Here is a 23,444-nt window from a genome sequence, read left to right on the forward strand (position 1 = left end):
TGTGGAGATTTCTGTGGGACATAATGATATAAACAAATAGCCACACATGCGGACCAGCTGTGTTGCTGTTTTCACCTCTTTTCTAAAGCTTGTTGTCAGGTTCGGCTGAGTCGTAGCTTTTCCTTTTTTAAAAAAAAAAATATAGCTTGTCTCTTCCCTCGCTGTTTGACATGTAACCTTCCGGGAGAAAAATCTGGCAAAGCGAGACTCGTAACCGGTGACATTTCTCCGTAGGTACGTTTATTTTAACCATTCGCCTTTAAGCACGGTTTGTCCTGATACTGTAGCCCAGTAGTTTTGCTGTGTGTGTTTGTGTTGTGGTTTCTGTCACCCTCAAGTGGTCGGAAAATCGCTTGGTGTAGCTTTAAAGGGAATGGCTCGATTTACCCCACTCTCCCCTACTTGTCTTAAACTTTAATATTGGAGCAAAGGCAAATATTGGCCACATAGCCTGTATCTGCAAACTGATATATCAGTCTAACCCTACTGCCTATGTATCGAAGGTGGGAGGTAATAACAATGGGGATAGTAAAAACAGATCAGAATAGATGTATAGATGTTATGTCCTAACTTCAAATTACTTAAATAAAAGTCAGACTAAGCTATTCCTCATTTGGCTGGAGACCCCCTGGAAACCCCTCAAGGACCCCTGGAAGACCCCAGACCCCACTTTGGAAACTACTGTTTTATTTTTCCTTCCTTCTTCCAATGTGTGAATATACGTATAGGCTACTGTATGTATTTGTACAGTTTGTAGCCTACTGTATTCATTGTTTCATTGCTTTTATATGAAGCACTTGAGTTTTCCCTGTGTAGAAAATGTTTTATATGAATAAAATTTTACTTACTTAGCCTACTTTACTTACAGCAGTTATTGACCAACAAGTGGGCGTTGCCGTCCAGTCTGTCTGGGGTTCCGTAGTGAGCAATGTGTTTTTCATTCAGCTTTACTGAATTATTCCTCCAGTATTGCAACATTTTTGTCTCTGAACAAACGCATGTCGAAATGTGTCGCTGCATGTCTGTAGGTGAACTTTGGCTCTGACCCAGATGCGTTAGAAAAGTTTCTTTGAGGACACACTGCGCAGAGAAACTTGTTGAAAGGACCGTCTGCTGCTCTGCTGTCAAGTGATACTGTTCATTTTGCACAAACATCGCGGCTTTTAAATTATTTTATTTCCAACGGACGCTCGGTCCTCCACAGCAGGAATCCATGGCGGAGCCGAGCAGGATCCTGATAAAAGGCGGTAAAGTTGTGAATGAGGATTGCTCCGTGATCAGCGACGTCTACATTGAAGATGGGAAAATTATTGAAGTTGGATTAAATCTTCAAATCCCGGCAGGAGTGCGAGTCATTGATGCCACCGATAAACTGGTGATACCGGGTGGCATTGACACCCACACCCACATGGAGCTGGCGTTCATGGGCACCAAGGCAGTGGATGACTTCCATATCGGGACTAAGGTGAAAATATGAAGGGAGATGGGAGAAAGATCTTGTTCCTGCTGGGAAATAAATAGTTCGAGCTCTAGGTGCGTCAAGACAGACAGAGACAGACTGAACAGTACCGGAATTTAGGCGATTTCGCCATCAAAATAAAAGTGCAGGATTTGATTGATAGGCTATAGGCAAAGCTAGGCTACTGAAGGGCGATACCGATTACCAATATTTTGCTGATATTCAATACCTTTGAGTTTGGTCATTCTATGGTTAAAGGTTCCAAAAAATTAGAAGTAGGCTACTAGGCTATTTATTGTGCCCCCCGGAATGTTCTTCTTGTGGGAAAGCTGAAACAGCATCCACTGAAACTAATAATCATCTGACTGGAGGTCATAGCTGACCCACCTTTTTATTTACTACTACATACAATGTATCAGTGCATGCTGGCTTTCAATAAACTACACATAATTAAACCAGGCCTGGTCTCGGAACAAACATTTTGATTTGAGCCTAGAATTAGATTCTTTTAAATTTGTTAACCGGAATCTTAAACAAGCATCAAGATAATATCGGTAAACGCATGTTAAGTCAATAATGAGACTTAGCCTACTCTCTTTGTTTGCCCTTTTTTGCCCTTGACAGTAACAGGTTAAATAGCCTACGCGTTGCCTTCACTTCGGTTGTTCCTATAGGCGACTCAAAACCGTTGCATTTTCATCAGTGTTTTAATTTGGAGGTTTTGACCGGAAACATTATTTTTCTTTTCTTTTTTCACGGCTTTCAGGGTTTGGCAAGTCAAGTTTAGGGAAATAAATGTTCCTTTCAGATAAAACGATCGAAATGAACTAGCCTATTCCAGCACATCACAGGTCATTCTGTGACAGCCTACAGCCTATCTGAGAAAATGCCACAACAAGACTCAACTGTGTTCCAGGATTTCGTCGTTTGCTCTTGACAGTTGTTGGGCTACATGTGCATGTGTGTTGAGGTGTGGAAAAAAATCACTTTCAGCCAAACAAAATCTACAGAAAACGTCAGTCGTGGCGTTTGACGGCTTCAAACGAGTTTGAACTTGGAAACACTTTTAACCTGTTCCTTTTTTCCGACGGTTACCATATTACGTGAAGGCAGCATATCTATCCATGATAAAGTGGCGTTCTTTATTGTATGAAGAGAACGTCACGTCATTTCATTAAAATAAGAAGAATAATTGTTTACTTGTTCAAAGGTACATAGTTTACCTGGGAAAACATCACTTAAGATCGTTTATGAATCATTATGAGCCACTCTTAAATTTTGCAGTATCTCATATTGTCACTTGGAATATGTGCCCATGAAGGCATAGTTTCAAATGAAACATTTTAAAACGTTAAGGAGTGTGGAGTAATAGGCTGTAACTGCAAGCCTGGGCTTGCAATGTGTGTGAATGAATTTCCTCATAGGTTTCATTGCCCCCTCCCTATAGTAGGGTATAAATGTTTAATTATCTACTAAATCATATCAGCAAACATATTCTCATATGGGGTTTCTTGGGACCATGGAGTGGTGTGGATCCACAGTATGAAAAAGTTGGGGAGCCGGTGTGACACCTCTTGACTTCTGACCTTATCAGCAATTCCTCAAACCATCTATAGACGATGGACAGCGGTAGCCTATACTTCTTGGTGGTTTCTGTCCCAAGGAAATCACCACATTATTATCAGTTATTATCAGAATCAGCCCAGATTATATTGTCTTTGAGCAATCCATCCAACACTGCTGACTGATAAAAGTGCCGCACAGAAAAGCAAAAGGTTAATACAATATGTTTAGCTACGTGAAAAACAGCAATTACACATATCACAAGAATTGTTTGAATGCATGCAATACGTTCTTTCCATTCAGTCTTAATTATATTATTTTTTACATATAATTACATTATACATGCAGGGTATTATTTTATATTCTATTTTTCTTTGTATATTGCTTTTGCAGCTGAAACAACCTTATTTCCCCACAGGGATCAATAAAGTTTAGTCTTATCATCTTATATTATCACTGACAGAAGGTGATTAGATATAATGCCAATGCTTTATACAAAAACTGTGTTACTAAGCACAATTTTTGCATTTGGCCTAGAACAAGCTCCAATTAATTATTTGCATTATCATTATCAACATTAAGTGATGCTAATGTAGCTGTTAGTCTTTCCTGTAGGCTTTTGCAGACAATAATTATCCTAAAGAAATCAATGATCTCTAGAGTTGATTTGATCATTATTTGCAGCACTTTTACCCCCTGGTGTTATAGCTTTCACAAGTTAATGTACAACTCCCATCCATGTGTGTTTGTGTGTGTGTGTGTGTGTCTATCTCCAGGCTGCTCTGGCAGGAGGGACCACAATGATCCTGGACTTTGTCATCCCCCAAAAGGGCACGTCTCTCCTGGAGGCGTACGACCGCTGGCGTAACACCGCTGACCCCAAGGTCTGCTGCGACTACTCGCTGCATGTGGCCGTCACTTGGTGGAGCGAGAAGGTGAACAAGCAGATCATCATCAACACATGATAGCAGGAACTTGACAAAATGTTCAATTTGAGTAGATTTGAAATCCATTGCAAATAAAGCAGAAGGAAGGAACGACACAGAACTTACACATAATGTGAAAAACAACAGAACTCCAAAACAGGGATTTGGATCATGTTGTAGCCACATATTTCCTCTTTCTCAGAGATTTAGGAAGACATGATCAAGTGTTACGAGCTCTTTCTTCATGTAATTCTCCACCCTTTGCAAGTAATTCCGCTCATCCTTTCCAGGTGAAGAAAGAGATGGAGACGTTGACCAGAGAGAAAGGAGTCAACTCCTTCAAGATGTTCATGGCCTATAAGGACGTGTTCATGCTGCAGGACCATGAGCTTTATGCTGCCTTCTCTCAGTGTAAGGAGATCGGAGCTATAGCTCAGGTGCATGCTGAGAATGGAGACCTTATTGCAGAGGTTGGTGTGAGCGAACGTACTAACCCATTTCCTCTCTAAAACCTTGACTTCAGCTGTCAGCTAGTGTGAATTAATGGACTCTGATAGCTGGAAATGAGTCGATTGTATGTAGAAGCTGACATTATAATTGTATCTCTAGTTCTATGCATGCACCGTGATTTCCACTATTAGTGTAAGCCACTGACATATTGTTTCTGCATAAGCGCTTTTTCTTACAATGCAAACTTATTAGTGTCAAGGAGTGTAAATAATAGCCCAGCAAGCAACACTTTTTCACAGTCAACTGTGCAGTGTTGGTCTAGTAAGGAGGGGTTTTGATCTCTCATTTTCCATTCCAGTATGATTAATTGGTATATAACTTGAAGCTGGTGTCCACTCTTCTCAGCATGAAGAGCGGCACCAAACTGATCTGTGATGCTCAAATCAGAACAAAATCAATCTCAATCAATCAATCAATCAATCAATCAATCAATCAATCAATCAATCAATCTTAACACTGACTGTATACTGTCACACACACAGACACATCCCTGCTGCTTTCCCTTGTATCAGGAGAGAGTCTGGTTATGGCCCAGTAAGGTCATTCATGAGGTTCCAGTCTCCCTGTGTGTAAACACACCACATCCCAGGATCAATTATGGTGAATGTTTAAACCTGATGGCGGCTGAGTCAAAGTAAGTCAAGCTGGTCAACATAGCCTCCATGGAAGGGGCGAGGGCATTTGCCTCTGCAGTCGTTTAGTCTGGAAAGAGTTCCCTTTTCACATTAAGTATTGAAAGTCTGTCAGTCAGAGCACAGGCAACATACTCTCTCTCTCTCTCTCTCTCTCTCTCTCTCTCTCTCTCTCTCTCTCTCTCTCAGCTCAAACTCATTTCTTAATGTAGCAACATGTAGTCTTAAGAAGTGACCTTTGACCTAGAGAGGAATGTTCATTCATTAAGAAGTAGGTGTTGGTAGTCACCAACCTGCTAAATGTTATGTTGTTGTAAAATTAAGAGCATTTCAGTATGTGAGGAAAACATCCATAATCAAGTTTTATATTTTGATGTGTTTTTTTTATGGAGACAAAAACATTTTTCAATTTTGCAACTCTTACTTATAATTAATAATCAAGTAATTACATTTTGTAGTCTTTATTGTTCCGTCCTGTTTAAAATTAAATCTTTATGTCTCTTTTAAGGTTATCCTAAATGCAATAGAAGAATAAAGAGTATAGGCTAACAGTAAAATTCTCAGAAAATTCATATTTTCAATATCGATATATTTAAAAAACATGAATGGACTGGACACGGAGGGACTGGTTGTCTTGGTGTGGGTGTGTTTCTGCATGTTCCCTGTTGGTTCAGTGTTCACTGTGTATTTTAGTAGTGAGAGCAGTGTAAAGGAAGGCAATGTGAACAGATACCAAAAGCAGCTTTTGCTCTGTCCAATGTCTGCTGCATAAAATCTCAGACATAAAGAATTTAGAATTGTATTTGTCATAAAAAAAATATGATCTGTTATAATTTGTTTGTGTTTTCCAATAAATGTACTTTTTTTTTTTTACCACTTTCATTTATGTTTTTTAAGTCATGGCGACAATTCACCACTAGGGAGTAGCAAATGCTAAAAAAGCAAAATTCATGTAGCTCTCTTGTGGGAGAGAACATGCAATAATGAACCACTGAGAAGTGGACTAAGGGTCCACCAGACTGACTGGACATTATCTGTGAAAATGTTTTGTAGCGCTGCTCTGACTCTTTGATTGATATTCTCACTTGTTCTTTGCATTCTTTGTTCTTTTTTACTTCTGCCCCAATAAGGGGGCAAGAGATGGGATTATTCTTATGCTTTTACAAAATTGTTCTTTCTCTGCTCAGACAGAAATTTTACTCTTCTTTTCTTCTTTCTCCTATAACCTTTATCCCCCCCCCCCTCCCCGCTGGGACTCGACAGGGGGCTAAGAAGATGCTGTCCATGGGCATCACGGGGCCAGAGGGCCACGAGCTGTGCCGGCCGGAGGAGGTGGAGGCCGAGGCCACCCAGCGAGCCGTCACCATTGCCCATGCCGTCAACTGCCCGCTCTATGTGGTCCACGTCATGAGCAAGTCTGCCGCCAAGGTGGTGTCCAACGCACGCAGAGACGGTGAGTGGGCCTGCTGCCACCTGCTGTTCGGATGGGGCGAGGATGGGGGATGATGGGTTTGTGCGTGTGTGTGTATCTGTATTGGTGGATGTGTGCGGTAGGATTCAGCCTATATGGGTTTACGGGTACCAGTTTTGTGTAGATATTCTATATCTTTAAGTATTCAGTGTTTCTCCCTGAATTGTATTCTTGTCAGGATGGAAAAGCCTCTTAAACTGCATTGAGACCATCGTGGGACACTAAAACTCTCCATTGAATCTCATGATAATGAAAATCTTTCAAGACTGTCAAATCTGTCAAAAGGCAGGTTTCACGGTTTTGTAGACTGACACCACTGAAGCTGTTGAGTTAAAAAAAAAAGAGGAAAAACCTCCATCCTCCATATTAGAGGTGTGTAGCACTGACTGGCTGATATCTGAGTTATAATAAAAGCCAATATCCACCTGATAGATCAGCAAACTGATATATCAGTCCTAGTGTGTGTGTGTGTGTGTGTGTGTAAGGCATAGTGTGTAATGGATAATGAAATGCATTTACTAAACGTAGCCCTTACTTTATTCCATTCTAAACAAACTTCAGCTAAAATTCAGCTAAAGATGTTTTTCCCCTCCCTCTACAGGGCGTGTGGTGTTCGGGGAGCCCATTGCAGCCGGGCTGGGCACCGACGGTACTCACTACTGGCACAAAGACTGGGCCCACGCTGCCCGCTTCGTCATGGGTCCTCCCCTCAGACCGGACCCCAGCACCCCTGGGTACCTCATGGACCTGCTGGCCAAGTACGTGGAGCTGATAGAGAGATAAAAAGATTTAGACGGATGATTCTGTTATACTGTATTTCACTTAAGAGCCTGTTTTCAGGAGAGAGTTACAATGGTAATCTATGAGATTATTGTATTTTTTCTTTTGCACTCATTGCTGTGGTGTTTCTGCACTGCACTTCCCAGAGATCACCTGTCAATCAAAGTGTGTCCACTGTACTGTGACGTCTTGTTCTTCTGGCTATCACTGCTCATGCTAACTACACAGTTTTTCTTTTATTCCAAACAAACTGCTGTTGCTGCTGCTAGAAACACAAAAAGCAGAGGATTTATCACAGGAGTTTAGAAAAGTGAATGTAAAAAAAAATGGCTATAGGTTGAATCATTATTATCAATTGCCAAAGGGGAATGTCTCACATGTTCGTTCACATCGCCCTGCTGCTTCTGAAAGGCAACACTATTGCTTGTGAAAAAGTTCCAAAATAAAGACAAAGTTTTCAAGCAGTGGGTTTTTGTGACAGTATAGAGGTGAGAGAGACAGGAATGAGAGTTGTGAGAAATGGTGGCTGGGATTTAAACACATGGTTTGCTTACTAACTGAGTCTCGGGGATGACGCAATATGTTATGACGTTAATATTCTTTCTTCTTTTTTTGTTCTTATTTATTCCATCCACACCATCACTCATTCATTTGTGCATTTATGTATCCATCATTCATCCGATCTGTTTTGCTAGTGATGATCTCAGTGTGACGGGGACGGACAACTGCACCTTCTCTGTGTGCCAGAAGGCTCTTGGCAAGGACGACTTCACCAAGATCCCCAACGGAGTGAACGGTGTGGAGGACAGGATGTCTGTCATCTGGGAGAAGGGGGTGGTAGGTCCTGCTGATATGTCTGTTTTACATGCCATTGTTCAACATGGAGAAGTGAGTTTGTAAGAGAAGATTATGAACTGCAGCACCTACTGTTAACAGCAGTGATGCAGTGTCATTTAGTTATTTCCAGTGATGCTGAATAAAAAGGATAATCTATGATTTCCAGTCTGTCATCATCATACGGCAAACAAAACTAATATAAACAAAAACTGATTTTATTTAATCTTTTTCCCTTAGAAGACCATTTTTTCATTTAACTTACATCAGTTCGATACTACTTTTTATGATGTAGAGTATGAATTTTTTATCCTACCTAAAAAAGTGGGTAAACTATTCTACAAATAAAAGTTGGGTAAAATGAGTTTAGTTTACCCTCCAGTACATCCCTAGTTATTTCAATTTAGTGTAAATAATTATTTTACTTTTACTTTATTTTACTTATTTGCCATTGCTGAATTAGAAGTATGGGACATTTGTGATCTCTATTTCTCTGTGATATAGACTGGAAAGGCAATAAGTTGTCTATTAATGAGTTTTCAGAGACGCGGCAGAGATTGCTGCAGAGTGCAGTCATGGCGTTTTCTTCCCTTTGTTGTGAGCTGGGTATTTCAGCCCAGCAACCCCAAGGCCACCGGAAAGATTTACTATGTGCAGCGGTGCTTACAAATCACACGTTATATGATATTTTGGCAGAAAGGAGTTGCTTGCTGCACAGTTAAGCATTGACCTTTCGTGTGCTAATTCTGTATAGTGTTGTCATTCACTGTGGCCCCGTATTGAAACTCGGTGCTTTGTGCATTTCCTCTCCTCAGCATAGTGGCAAAATGGACGAAAATCGATTTGTAGCTGTCACCAGCAGCAACGCAGCAAAAATCTTCAACTTCTACCCCCAGAAAGGCCGTATCGCCAAGGACTCTGATGCTGATGTGGTTATATGGGACCCCAAGTTGACAAGGTGAGAGCCCAACTACATCGGAATATAGAAAAAATACAGATAGTGAGCGTGTGTGTGTTTGCTGTATTCATTAGTGCAGTGTAGACGCATTTTCATAGCTCTGTACCAGTGAACACATTCTGAATTTCCGCATCAAACAGTGACTCAAAGTGACTAAAATAGCTCCTCCTCTCTCAGCATTGACATTTCTACCACGACTGTCAGCGTCTTCAACTGCAGATGGTGCTGCTGAAACACTGAGCAGACTTGAAAGCGTGTCTTCAGGGTGTGAGGCATTTGGCTAAATGAGATAAGCTCTTAAGTTTCAGAGTCCAGCATGTACTGTAGGCTATTGTGAGAGACTAAAAGAGAAAGAGGTACAGTATATCTTTTATCTTGTGCCACCTTAATACACACCAAGCTGATTCTGTCGACGCTCCGCCAGTCAGGGTTTATCATCACTTATCTACAGCTGCAAATTAAAGCAGAACAGAATTTCCATATGAATCACATTCACAAGAATTTGTAAAAAATTTGTGTTGAAATGAGCAATCTCTCTGTCTGTGTGCCGTTATTTGCAGGAAGGATTTTAACATACTTACATAAGCTAGGACGCTATGTGCACAGCATCGCAGCGGGACAATGCTGACGGGTCGCGGTGACGTTCCCCAGAATGAGGAATGTTTCACGTGGAGTTAAACCTGTTTTCATCGTACGGAACACAACGTGAAGAGGCTATTCTCAGTTCAGAACAGCTTGTGTATAAAATTGATCATATCATTGTTTCTTTGTTTTCTTATTTCGATGAAATCCCAGCTATAGAACCTATTTCCACACACACACACACACACACACACACACACACACACACACACACACACACACACAGACATACATTGTGTCCTGAGGCAGCGGTGTACATCCGGCAGTCTCTGTGAAGCAGCGAGGACAGTTTGCATTCCAGTAGCTAGTGTACTGTAGCAAACCCAGGCTTATATAACCCAGAGTGGCACTGCGCTGCTCTCTTTACTGTAGAATCTGGGCTAAGCCCCTCCAGGCAAGTCACTAACGGCTGATGTGAACTAGGGGAGGGAACATATTACACCCCAGTGTAATTTGCTGTAAATGAAATCACTGGTAACACTGGAGAAGCCTGTGCTGAGGCCTTGTGAATTATTACTGCGGCTGTGGAATAGTTATTGTATCCCCCTCAAGCCTGTTATCCTTGATGGCTCAAATCACGGCTAATTCAATTCAGAGTAAAGTTTCCAGCACTGCAGGACTGTGTTGTTTGTGTGGATTCTGTCTGCTCTGTGTGTGCATGTCTGCTGACGTTATAATGTCTTTCAAGCTCGAGAGCACCTCATGTTTGATTGTTGTAGCCATGAATTCATCTGTGAAACTGCGTAATTAATTGCCCTTAGAGTAACTGTCGCTTCATAACATCCGGAGGCCGCAGGCTACAAGCGGTTACGTAACCAGAAAGCCCAGGAAGCTCTCCGTCTCTGACCTTCTGTCTCATAATTGGGCAACTTGAATAATGAGGAAACATCTTTTTTTTTTTGTCAGTCTGAAATTCACATGGTGTCTGGCTTTACAAACCAACAGGAAATCAGCATGTGTGAATGGGGAGTAGACGGCTGAAGAACACGCGATTCAATATGGTTTCATGGAATCGGTTGCATCAGACTTGCTTTATTGTTTCCTGCTGATTTAGTCTTTTCACTCAGCTATCATTTAATCTAAAACATCAGCAATCTGTGATGATGATGTACTTTTTTTTGGTGTACCTGCCTTATCAACTTCTACTTCAGTTAGTGATTTCCTACATTTCCCAGAATGCCTTTCGACAACCCCCAGAGACCTTGTGTACATGTGGCCAATTATCCACAAGAATAAGAAAAATATACCACCAAGCAGCAAGATGGGCCCAGAAATGCAAAATACACCACATATTTATTTAGTTTTTTTGAAGAATTGAAGGGTTTTTTAGGTTGGATTTTTGGTAACACTTTACAATAAGGGTCACTAAGTTAAGGGTTGGTTAATGCTTAATAAGGGTTAGTTAATGCTTAATAAGCGTTGACTAACCCTTAATTAACAGTTAACTAATGTGTCATTTACTAATGGTGTTCATGTTAACTAAGGTATTAATTTATGCATTATTTAATAGTTTATACCTTAGTTAACATGAACACCATTAGTAAATGATTACCAGACACATTAATTAACTGTTAATTAAGGGTTAGTTAATGCTAATTATTTTTCCTTTTAAGATTAAAGGTTTACCTTCTATCAACTAGACAAAGCACTTCTTTGGATGAAACTTGCAAGGCTTGTCTGTCATGCGTCTCTTCATTTAAACTGATTCATATTCAGCACCCCACTGCAGCCCCAGGCACACAGCGTTGTTATATCAGGACACTGGCTGAGCTGCAGTATTATCTTGCCGTGCTCATGCAGCACCCTTCCGATAGATGCCACAATAATGCAATAAGCAACACTGAAAATGTTTAGGCGCCATTTTATTGACTGAAAGAAGCTCAGGCTATGTGCTCTGTAAGCTTTCTAGACAAGAGTGCATCACATGAGCAAAGTTGTAAATAATGTATCGTTTTGCTCGTTGCTGTAAGTGACTTGCAATAACTGGATGCTGTGTGTGAGTACATCTTGCCCCGATTCCATCAGTTTCAGACAAGAATGCAATGAGGTTTCACAGCGAGTTTTTCAGTTTCATTTCACATCAGCGTTCAGGAAGATTAGCATGCGGTGCATCTGGTCCAGGTGGTGACAATTCTAAAGGTGGGGTACTTTCTATAATTTTTATCTGTCTGTGTGTCTGGGTAGGACGATATCTGCCAAGACCCACCACCAGGCCGTGGACTACAACATCTTCGAGGGCATGGAGTGCCACGGCGTCCCAGTGGTCACCATCTCAAGAGGCAGAGTGGTGTATGAGGACGGCCGGCTAGAGGCCAGGCCAGGACACGGCAGGTTCATCCACCGACAGCCCTTCTCCCACTTCGTTTATAAACGGGTCCAGCAGAGAGAGCAGGTCAGTCCACTCCAGTGTTACGATACGATACGATACGATACAAAAGAACTTGTTATGCATCTTCCAGTTTTAAAAAAGACATACACATCATACATGTTGGGCTCATTTCTCCACAAAAGTAATATATTATTTCTTTACTTGCAACTCATTCAAAATCTTCTAACTTTTTACTCCCTGGAAGCAGTAATGGCTTTACACTAGTTGTTATAGGTTTATATATTACTTTAACCGTTACACCTCCAAAATTATGACTGCATTCTCTCTTACCTTCAAAAATCAGGATGACTCAGTTTGCTCTCCTGTGAATGATCAGGGAAACCAAACTGTTGATGTCCAAATGCTCTCAATAAAACCAAAGTGGTGGCACCCAGAGAAGTAATCTTTTCTGCCTTCTCTGATCTAAGCTAGCTGAGAAGACGACTAATTCTGACAAAAACAAATCAGAGGATGAGTTTTTTGATTGGTAAATAGTGTTATTACTGAAATTGACACTATTCATTACCGGGAAAAGTCATATTTTTACTGTACCCAACACTGGCCTCCTTAATGTTAGTTCAGTACAGTGATTAACATCCCATACTCAAGTCTGAAGAGAGTTGGGGTCGAGCCTAATCACCTGATAAGGCTAATTCATATTTTTCAGAAACTGAGTATCACAAAGGAAAAGCAAAACACACAAGAAAACCGCTTAGCTGTAAAGCACCTTGTCAGATGGCTGATTGAAATTCAGATATATTCAGTTCAATTTAAAAAGAGGTAAACAAAGGTCACTCAACATTTCTTTAAACACTTTGGATTTGGTCTGCAGGTGGGGAAACCTACAGCTGTGATCAGAAAGCCCTATGAAGGAAAAGTCATACCTGTCTGAACAACCGACATAAAAGGCAGTTACATCTCCAGCTGCGTATCTCCAGTACATCCAGTACCACAGCTTAATTTGCTATAAAAACTCAATGCTCTCTCACTGATGTATACACTCTGCTCTGAGTGGTTTCTACTGTCTCAACTTGTCGGTTTTGCCAAAGTACCCATTTGTCTGACTCATACATTATGCAGTCATTTGAATCAATGTGTGCAATAAAGATTGGGGGGCGGGGGTCAACTCTGATCAACAGTCAGGTCAATGCTCTGTTGCCAGATAATACATTTGCTATATTTGCCCAATTCTTTAGGCCGTTATGTCATTTTTCCAGGTCAGCTCTGCTCAACACACAGGTCAATAGGACCCACTCTGTTGCCAAAAATTATATTTGCTCTATTCATACATTATGCAATTTTGTAATTCACTGTAAGAAATAAAGATAAGCTTTATGTCTAATTTCCTAGCCAAATGATAATGGGGTGATCAAGAAAGATGATCTTTTAGTACTAATGTGTTATCTATACTATTGTGTTAATTGTGTTGCAAAATAATAACAAAAATACCTCTACCTTTAGTTGTGAATGTCACTGATTTTTCTTTTTTGTGACCAATCTTTTATCCTCATTTTTCCATCATTTTTGTTGACACAGACAATGTGACTCATTTTTCTCACTCCTTTGATTAAAGGTTCATTAAAATGCAACACCATGCGTGAAGCTATTAAGATTTATGTTGCTGACCCAGATAGTGACTCTGTCTGTATTTGCATATTCAATGTTAAGATCACACATTATCATATTCACTCCATCTATGCCCATGTATGGGCGGTATTCATTCCTTACTATGGTAAAAAGGTCCAGCAGTGCTGTCACCAAGCATCATGTGGCAGCCTCCTATTGGGCTGGCATGCTGGCGTGGTTTAATGCCGCAGGGCCGCTTGAGACATAATGTGAGTTTATCAGGTTGCCACACGGGTCAGTGGCAGCGTGTGACTCACAGAAGGCCCACTCATCCCTGAGCTTTACCACTCTTCCTTCCTCTTGTCTCTGATAGTGTAGGGGATGGTGTGTGTGTGTGTGTGTGTGGGGCCACCGGACTGTTGAGTTAGGACTGGGTATTTCTTAAAATGGTCATTTGGAATGTGCCGTAAATTATGAAATGGGTTCAAATCAACCTCCTTTAGTTCAAAAGAGGAGTTCAAAATGAGGACAATCACGCCGAAGCAAAACCAGCACACTTTGTGGAAAATTGTTGCGGAGGAATTAAAATAAGAGCAAGACAGAAAATTATCACACTGACAGGAAATGCATCAAACAATGCCACCTGGTAAAAAAAAATGCATACTTTAAATTTTTTTCTTGTTAAATCTTCATTTAACAAACACTGAAATAGAGTGTCCATGTTTCATCACAATATCTCCTGACTGTCAGACTCTTTGTCAGCATTCAATGAAGAATATGTCAGAGCCAACTAGTATCACAGTGCTGGATGAGGATAGTAACACCTGTAAGTGACTCTAATGGAGAGTGACAATGCATTGCTGCATAGTGGAAGGAGGGGAGTGCTGTTCACTGCACATATAGGGGACATCTGTCTTGGATTATGTAAGCAAAACTGCCTCTGTGCTGCGATGGGGAGCATCAGGCATGCAGAACTCTGCCGCTCTGTAGCCCTGATCCTTACCTCACATAATATACGTATAGAGGGTAAAAATGATAGAATGCACTACTCCCATTTTCCATCATTTTAAACAGTTATATGTAAACTGGAACAGGCACAAGCAGTTTATCTCATAGAAGTCTGGGTCTACAATTTTTGGGTGTTGCCCCTGTTCATTTTTATTTGTTATGTTTTGGATTATTCAAATGGTTTTGGGTAAGAATCGTCATAGAAAATTGACCTCTGTCCAAACAAAGAGTTATATAATGAACATGATGTAATGTGTGTGTAACGCCTTTGACAATGAAAATTAAATCTCATGTTGCCAAATGCTCATTGAAGCTAAACTGAATTGTATTACAAGCTGTTGATTTTATGGTTCGTAATTGGTTAGCTATTATGAATGTGAGACCGTTCCCCATATAAACCATTTTCCTATGCCATGGTTAACATTACTGTTAATTGGCAGAGTGGGCTATTATGTAATGTGATATTAACTCAATGAATTGGCATGCTGTACTACAGTGATACAGTGCATGGACAGGGTGATGGACAGGTAATGGGGGCCAGTGGTTGAACAGTACATATTTATTGTTAAAAACATTTCATGCAGTATAAAACAGTATGCAGTAGAAAAAGTATTCATAGTAGAAAAAAAAACACCATGCAGCAGAAAAAAGTAATTTCCTCACACAACACTTTGTGCATCCTCTTTTCATCTGAACAGCAGCGGGCACCAGAAGTTTGGCTGTTGAGAGCAGACAAGCAAAATCCTAGATTAAACATTGATTCATATGGCTCTGTATGAATTTTTTTTTGCGATGAAATGAATGCACTTGCAATGAAATTTCACCCTTTTCCCCCCCAAATTCATTCTAAGGTTTTGGAACACTTTACAAATAATACACTGTAATGCAAACCTTGAAAATGAGCGATGTGAGGATGTATTCTCTGGCTTTCGCCTTCTTGCTCTTGGATCTCTTCCTCAGGATTTTGGCATGGAGGTACTGCGCCCTCTCTTCTGCAGGGGCAGAGAAGAATCGCTCACAGACCATCAGCCTGAGCTGGGTGAGCTTGGCAGCCATCATGCCCATAATGAGCAGGGCAATCAGGATGGCAGCCAGGGGAGCTACAGAGTTATAGAGCAGCAGCTTTGGCTTAGGAAGGCACTTCTTCTCAAACAGGGTCACAGAGTAGGAAAAGTTTTTGTGATGGTCATCCCTAAATTGTATACCCAAAACCGTTTGAATCCCCTGAAAACATAAATGGATGAGATAAGCATCATCATAATTGGGTGACTGTCTGACAGATGGATGATCAGATTGAAAGAAATAAATGCAGTGATTTATTGGTGATTATACAGTGAAAACAACCTGCCAATGCTGTTAGATAATTTCACTTGTTTCCAATGCAAATCAATTTGATTCAAGAATTTTGTAGAATCAAGTGTCATTTTCTTGATAGTACTGCATTGATCTGTCTTATTCTGACCTGTTTCAACATACTGACATTCTAGAAAATTGAAAGTGAAACTGCATTGGAAACAAATGGAGTTATCTCACTCCATTGGCAGAATTTTTCTCTTGTTTTAAGAAAAATAAAATTTTTAGGTTGAATATGAGACTAAATGACTTAAGATGGACATTTTTTTGCAGTGTATGCATTCACAAACATACTTACTTTGATGTTCATTATCAAGGGGACATTGAATGGTTCCAGCTCTGTCAGCTGTGTTGTTACTATATTAACAAAACAGTACAACAAGGCATCCACGCTTATAATTATGACCCAGACTACAAAATGGGAGCAAACTGGAATGCCAAATTTCAGCATAGCTTTCCCTTCTCTGGCGGTGGGACGGGCAGACGGGACGGAGATATAGAGCTTTTCTTCTTCTGGTGTGAGGGGGAGGACATGAGGCTTTCCCGCCGCCTTCTGCTTCTCATCAAAACGAACAAACTGGCTGCTTATGAATCTGTTTTCAAACTTCATGTCGCTGCAGTATTTCTTTATGTGCAGTGCTATAAACGTCATGAGCAAGAGGAGGCTGATGGCGGGAAACATTTTGTCAGTGACGGACAACAGTGTATTCACAACGGCCTGCGCGTACTTTGCCGTTTCATTCAGCGTCCGCTCTGCATCGCCGAGTTTCTCCCTGAATCCCACTGATTCCACTTTGAATGAAACGCTGAGCTGAGGGTCAAACCTCACCACCCCCAAGTCTGTGACCCCCTTGAGCATATGGCCGACCCACTTCAGCATGTCGATGTAGTTACGCAGTGGTGTGAGGATGAATTCTCTCTTCGCCTTCAGGTTGCAAATCATACTCCTGACCAGGCCTGTGAGGTTCTCCAGCGTGTTGCTGATATTGTTCAGGACCACTAAACTGGTCCCAGCAGTCAGGAGCAGGTTCCGGCTCTTTTTCATGAAAATGGAGATGAAAAATAGAATCCCTATGCACCGCACTTGCTTTGATAAGACGAGAGCGACAGTCAGCAGTGTCCCAAAGCAGCCCGCGATCCCTCCGGCCACTGCTGTGCCATAGTCCAGAGCAAAGAGGAGGTAGAGGAGGAGCAGAGAGCTGAGGAGGAGGCTGAACAGGCTGCAGGTGAGGAGGAGGAGGACGCTTCTCCTCCAGCCGACCCTGTTGCCAGTTGTGTACACATCCACAGCAAGGAAGCCAACATCCTTGAAGCTCTGTTTCAGCGCAATGCGTGAGACTCGCATCACTGCATAAGTCCTGGGTGTTGACAGAGATACTGTGGGAAAACACAATGGAAAGCATAAAGCCATATTGAAAAGAAAGGGAGAGTTTGAAAGAATAGATAAGAGCAAAAAAATTAAAAAATGTTTGACACTATGGCATACATGTTTCTCTCTAAACCTTACTGCCAAAACTAAAATCACAAACTACATCAAAAATCAGCTTTCAGGTCATGAAATGACACCAAGTACAAACCTGATACTGCTTTGTGGAGCGTGACATCTGTTCTGCTGTCAGCAGCATGCTGTGATTCCTTAAATACCGCTAAAACAAGAACTCTTCATGGCCTCTCAGAACCTCAGTCATTAGTCATTTACCAGTCATCTTCTTGAGGGCAATATTTAAACCACAAGCATGAGGAAGCCAAGAGTCATATGAAGTTTATTGTATTTTGATTGTTAGAGCAGATTCATTTTTGTTACATACATAAATACTGAAGATGTATGTATTTGTAAATGGAAAAGTTTGACAATATGAGAGACGTGTTTATGCCTTAGGTGTAAAATCTACATATCTTATTCAGGATTGTAAGACTGTGTACTCTACTGCATATTTAGCCTGTACTTTATCATCCAGACTATGAGACACATTCAAACTAGAGCAAACTTGACAGAAGCACTAAAAGACCTCTAACAGGAGTGATTCACACTGTTGAGGAAGTTGGTATAAGGCAATAGAAAAGACTTCTTTTCACAGCAAAGTGAGGAGACAAACAGGCTACAGTATACTATAGGATAGTGATTATATTGTACATAGTTTAACTAGCTGTATATGGCCATCTTTTCATTCATGAAAAGGCAACTCATCAATTGATGTCACTCAATTTTCACTGGTTAGATCATAATGCTGAAAAGGGAAATAATAACTCATCATGTTAATAATAAGATGGTTTTTCCCCTCTGGACGTCAGGTGCTTCATCTTGAAAAACTTTCTTATGAAACGATTCAGTTCACAAGATTCAGTATGTGGGCTTTGAGTAACGAGCAACTTGTTATTTGACTAATTTTAAAGAGTCAATGTCTCTTGTGTGTTTATTGTGAATGTACAGTGGGGCCTAGAGTTGTTGCAGAGAATCTGATTTTACTATGATTTAGTAAATTGGTATGGTAACCAGTGCAGTACAATAAGTATTATTTACTCAAGTACTGTATAAGTATAGGTTTAGAGCACTTGTACTTTACTTAGGTATTCTGATTTATGTTGCTTTATAGTTTTACCACTATAATTTAACACAAATACCTCTATCTTTTTACTCTCACTATGTCAAACACCTGGAGTTATATGAGAAAAACAAATGTAGGCTAAAAAAGTCTACAAGAAGTCACAGGCACTCAGGTCTCCGTTGCAAAAATGAAAAAGCCTTTATTTCATGGCTAGCTGGACAAAACAACACGTGTCTATGGAAGCCCGTTTCTGCCACCTGTTAAAAAAAATCTGGGATTTTTCTTCTTTTTTTTTCATCATGAAGTGAATTTTTTTCTCAATATTATGACTTAGCACCTCATAATTATGAGATACTAAGTCATAATTATGAGATTATGAAATGCTAAGTCATAATTATGAGCTAGTATCTTATAAATGTGACACTCACAGGCCACTTTATTAGGAGCACCTGCTTGTTAAGACAAATAGCCTGCTCCTCCAAACAGTGAATCATGTGGCTGCAACTCAATATATAAAGCATGCAGACATAGTGAAGTTGTTAAGTTTTTTGTTTGACCAAACATTAGAATGGGCAAGATGCGTGATCTAAGCATGTTTGATTGATTGATATGATTGTTGGTGCCAGACATGGTAGTTCAGCATCTCAGAAACAGCTGCCTTCCTGGGATTTTCATGAACTACACTCTCTAGAGTTTACAGAGAATGGTGTGATAAACAAAAACATCCAGTGACCCGCAGTTCCAAAAACACCTTGTTAATGAAAGAGGTCAGAGGTCAGAGGAGAATGGACAGACTGGTTCAAGCTAACAGAAAGGCCACAAATGCTCCAATAACAGTCTTTACAACAGTAGAGTGCAGAAGGGCATCTGAACACACAAGTTGTTAGCCCTTACGATAAATGGGCTACAGCAACAAATGACCAGCCGCTACTACATAGGTGTACCTAATAAAGTGGCTGGTGTAGGTCAGAAATATGAGATTTATTATGATTTATTATGAGATAGTAGCTCATAATTATGACTTAGCATCTAATAATTATGAGATAGTATCTCATAAATATGACTTAGCATCTCATAATAATGACTTAGCATCTCATAATTATGAGATACTAAGTCATACTATTGAGAAAAAAATCTCACGTGATGAAAAAAAAAGTGCGCCAGATTTTTTTTAACAGGTGGCGGAAATGGGCTTCCGTCGGCTACAAAGCCTTCCTCAGGTTTTATCCTGACTTGCACTCACAGGTGCGTTAAATCATGGCATCATAGGGCCTCAGCCAATCAGGATACACTACATACAGATGCAATACAATACAGCAGGGCACTAAGCCATACATCATGGGATACATCATGGAATTCATTCATGACCATGGTACTCATGGTATTGAAAGGTCAGCAGCTAGCTCACCTAGATAGCTATAAGCTAGCACTAGGCTTCATAATATTAGCTCCCTCTTCTCTTACCTCTTGCCTTTTTCACTGGGCTACAACAAGAAAAACACGTGGTTCTTTGGCTCTGCTCATTGAGGTTTAATTTAACAAACTAGATTACTTCTGCCTCTGAGAAATGTTTGTATAACTAAATCTCTGATCGACTCCTTTAGCTTAATTTACAAAGGTTACTTCATCAAAGATAGAAGGGCTTTTACTTAAGATACTTGAACTACATACTTTTTCCATTGCTGTTTATGTCCATGATGCTGTTTTTGTGCAGTGCCCTAAGAAGGCACTCTGTTGTTTTCTGTGTGTGTGTGTGTGTGTGTGTGTGTGTGTGTGTGTGTGTTCATCATTACCCAACACTCTGCGTCAGTGTAATATCCATTTTTTATTTTTAATTTGAAAAATAACTTACATAAATCTCTGTACTCAACCATACTTTACCAAGACATAGCCTTGGCATTAACACATTGCACCAAAAGAGAAAATTAAAAGGCATTCAAAAGGATAAATAACATATGTCTTTGTCATCATGTGAGGCATTTTTCCTATTCCAAAAGATTCTATCAGTCTATTCATGTTAGCTTGTTTATTCAAATTCTGACATCTAAAGGTATGTACAATGAAAATTAAAATGAAAATATATACTGTAGCTTGTTACAGCAACAAGGTTTTCAATGGACATTAAAACGCATTATCTTAATATGGAAAAGGAATAATGCCTCAATTCAATTTCATTCAGACATACTGCAACTATAAGATTCATATACTTCCCAGACATGAGAAGTATTTATAATTACTAAAAATAGAAAATAAAAAATAAACTGGTCTTGGCTTTTAAATAAAACTAACAAAAATATAGTAAATTAATTTCATTTTCATTAAACAAGAAAAAAAGCATTTTGTGTGGCAATATCCCTTGTTATTTGAACTTGTGATTAGCTCATCTTCACAAACAGTGCCTGTAAAATTGAACTTTTCAGCAACACACATCTCTTGCATGTTTGCTGCCTCTTGATTGGGTATAGACCTCTTGCTGTACCAATACAGATTATTTTTGCATGTTAGTCAACAATACTGAAATAAAATACACTTGCAATCACAACTGTTTCGTCAACCTCCATTAAATATAAAATATTTTCCATGTCACTCTTTTTTTTTCTCAGAAAACTTGAAATAAAATATGATCTTGGGGGTGGAATGTTTTGTTAAAACTTCAATAATTGGTCATGAAAGACCAATAACTAATTTGCTGTAGAGTTCAATTTAAGGTGAGGGAGAAAAGTAACGAAGTTGACATGCACTGTACAAGAAACTGCAAAAATTCCAAATATCATCTTTATCAAAACATGCTGAGTTACTGTAAGGTGTGCCCAAGCCATGTTGCAGAAAATCCTTTTCAACATGCTTGTTAAACAAATCAAATCCAAAATAAAATACATACTGAAACAATACAGAACTGTAAAATAACCAACAGTCCTAAAATCTGGACAATATCAGGGAACTGAACAATGGTAGCAATGAATAGTACAATGATAAGTACCCTGGGACAAGGGAGAAAAAGAGAAACGTACAATTTGCACATAATGTTTATCTTTATAAGGCGTGTGCCTTTTACAATGAAATAAATAATTTACATTTATTTTCATCATCACTTTTTGTCACATAAACATTTTCTCTGTTAAATAACTCCAAAAATTTCCTTTAAGTTTCCCTTATCTGCATGTCTGCAAAACACAGACTAATGAATGGTCTAAAGAATGATAAACAATGTGTCTTTTTTTTTTTATCACGCTGTTGCATTCACTCCCCTTGAAAACCATGCACTAGTGAAATTTATCTTTAAAAATAATATAAATTGTTGAAAATGGCTGATCTGTTTTATTTGTTTTTCTTCATCTTTTTTGCAAGTTGCAGCCTCAAGAAAATAATTTTCATTTTTTTTTAATTCAGCTAAATTTGTGTCCATGCAAATAAACTAAAAAGAAAAAAAAAATAGATATTTTTTTCTCATTTAAATTTCATACAATATATCAACAGAGAAAGAATGATGGTAGATCGTACAAGTACATCTTCTTGTGGGGTTTTGATCGTTACTGTTTATTCTGGAGTGTTGATGGTAGTCACTTCAGTATTGCCTTTGATTAACTTTTGAGTCTTTCTGGTGGTTCACCAGCATGGTTTGATTCAGCACATAAACCTACAGTATGTGGGGCATTTCTCTGGTGTTTTGGGGGAGTGTGGATACAAGCTGGGACACACCTCACCCAAAGCGATGGTCTCCAAAACTCCATCTACACAGCTAGGTCTGTTGGCGTGGCGTGACCAAGCTTCTGGGCAGGAACACTGTCAACCCCCTTCAGATACAAGTACATTGACATCAAAGAAAAAAAAACAAAAACAAATGAAAACAAAACGAAACAAAAAAAAATAAATAAAAGCAAAACATCTATTTTTCATTCGAAAAGGGCTTCTGTAGAACTCGTTTAGCGGTTCCCAGTACTGACCCCCATGGCTTCGAATTGGATGAAAACCTGGAACTGACGGATTCCTCGTGCTAAGGAGTTCATTCCAGCTTCCTCCAACAACAACAATAACACCCGGCATTCCCGGCCGCCAGGCGCTCGCCACACGCTTCTTCACGTGCACAATGTGTGCGACGCTTTTGCTCAAAACACAGGATCACGTTCGCACCCCTAGAAACAGGCTCAGAAGACACAACATCAAGCATGCAGTGTAACTCGGGGGCGTGACCTGTATCGCAACACCGGCTGCTACAACAACGCTATCAGTCCACACGCTGCTATGATCGAGAGAAACTGTCCAGTGAAGATTGGGAAGCTCTTCTTGTCAGCGGGGCCAGAGTAGGGTCCACCAATGAGGAAGGAGGAAAGAGCTTGAACCAGCCAATCACCATGTTGGACAGGTCCAGCTCATCTAAAAGTATCTGAACTGCTCCCATGAATGATTTATGGTCCATACGTCCATAGTCCCCCCATACGATGATCTGTGGGGAAAATACAGAAACAACCATTCATCAAAAGGATGATAAGCCAGAGTAAAAGTTCCTGTAATAAGAGTGGTATTGAGTTTCTGCAGCTGCTTTAATGTTCGTGAGGCCTGATCAATATCGACAGGAATGCGTTTTTACCTGTAAAACCTTCCCTCCCGGACTCTCCTCAAACGGCAGTTGCTGCTGGTAAAGAGGATCCAAGGTTTTTCTTGCTACTTTTGTTTTCTTTTTGGCTATGCAGGCTCCATTTTCCAAAAGGTAGACCTTTACATACGGTGCTGTGAGGAGAGGAGATGAGAGAGAAAATGTTAGGATTTGCATGATCTCTTATTCGGCTTTTTTCATAAGAGTGGCTTGAACATCCCCACTAGCAGAGAG

The 23,444-nt window shown here is 40.0% G+C and overlaps 3 protein-coding genes across 3 annotated transcripts in view; 1 reads left to right on the forward strand and 2 right to left on the reverse strand.

The window, feature by feature from the left end:
- The first annotated feature begins 982 nt into the window (after positions 1–982).
- On the forward strand, positions 983–14,941 carry dpys (dihydropyrimidinase). Its single transcript, XM_071535735.1, has 9 exons — positions 983–1,465; positions 3,799–3,957; positions 4,239–4,418; positions 6,354–6,543; positions 7,163–7,319; positions 8,037–8,178; positions 8,991–9,133; positions 11,960–12,167; positions 12,976–14,941. The coding sequence occupies exons 1-9, from the start codon at positions 1,214–1,216 to the stop codon at positions 13,033–13,035; spliced, it is 1,491 nt and encodes a 496-aa protein (XP_071391836.1). The 5' UTR covers positions 983–1,213; the 3' UTR covers positions 13,036–14,941.
- A 302-nt stretch (positions 14,942–15,243) lies between these two features.
- On the reverse strand, positions 15,244–17,415 carry LOC139657809 (dendritic cell-specific transmembrane protein). The gene is made up of 3 exons (XM_071535738.1): positions 16,369–17,415; positions 15,609–15,941; positions 15,244–15,436 (listed from the first exon to the last, which is right to left on the reverse strand). Exons 1-3 carry the CDS (start codon positions 17,413–17,415, stop codon positions 15,404–15,406), a joined length of 1,413 nt encoding a protein of 470 aa, XP_071391839.1. The 3' UTR covers positions 15,244–15,403.
- Positions 17,416–22,856: 5,441 nt separating this feature from the next.
- The window catches only part of rims2a (regulating synaptic membrane exocytosis 2a), a 102,874-nt gene continuing 102,286 nt past the window's right edge, over positions 22,857–23,444 (reverse strand). Inside the window, exons 25-26 of the mRNA XM_071535737.1 lie at positions 23,205–23,344; positions 22,857–23,060 (exon numbers count right to left, since the gene is read on the reverse strand). Of these exons, the coding sequence (XP_071391838.1) occupies positions 22,857–23,060; positions 23,205–23,344 (344 nt within the window). The remainder of the gene's footprint in view (positions 23,061–23,204; positions 23,345–23,444) is intronic.

The sequence above is a fragment of the Centroberyx affinis genome, unplaced genomic scaffold (assembly GCF_046629955.1).
Source record: "Centroberyx affinis isolate AG114_WGS23_722 - 3 ecotype Tasmania unplaced genomic scaffold, CSIRO-AGI_Caff_v1 ptg002760l_1, whole genome shotgun sequence".
NCBI lineage: Eukaryota > Metazoa > Chordata > Actinopteri > Beryciformes > Berycidae > Centroberyx > Centroberyx affinis.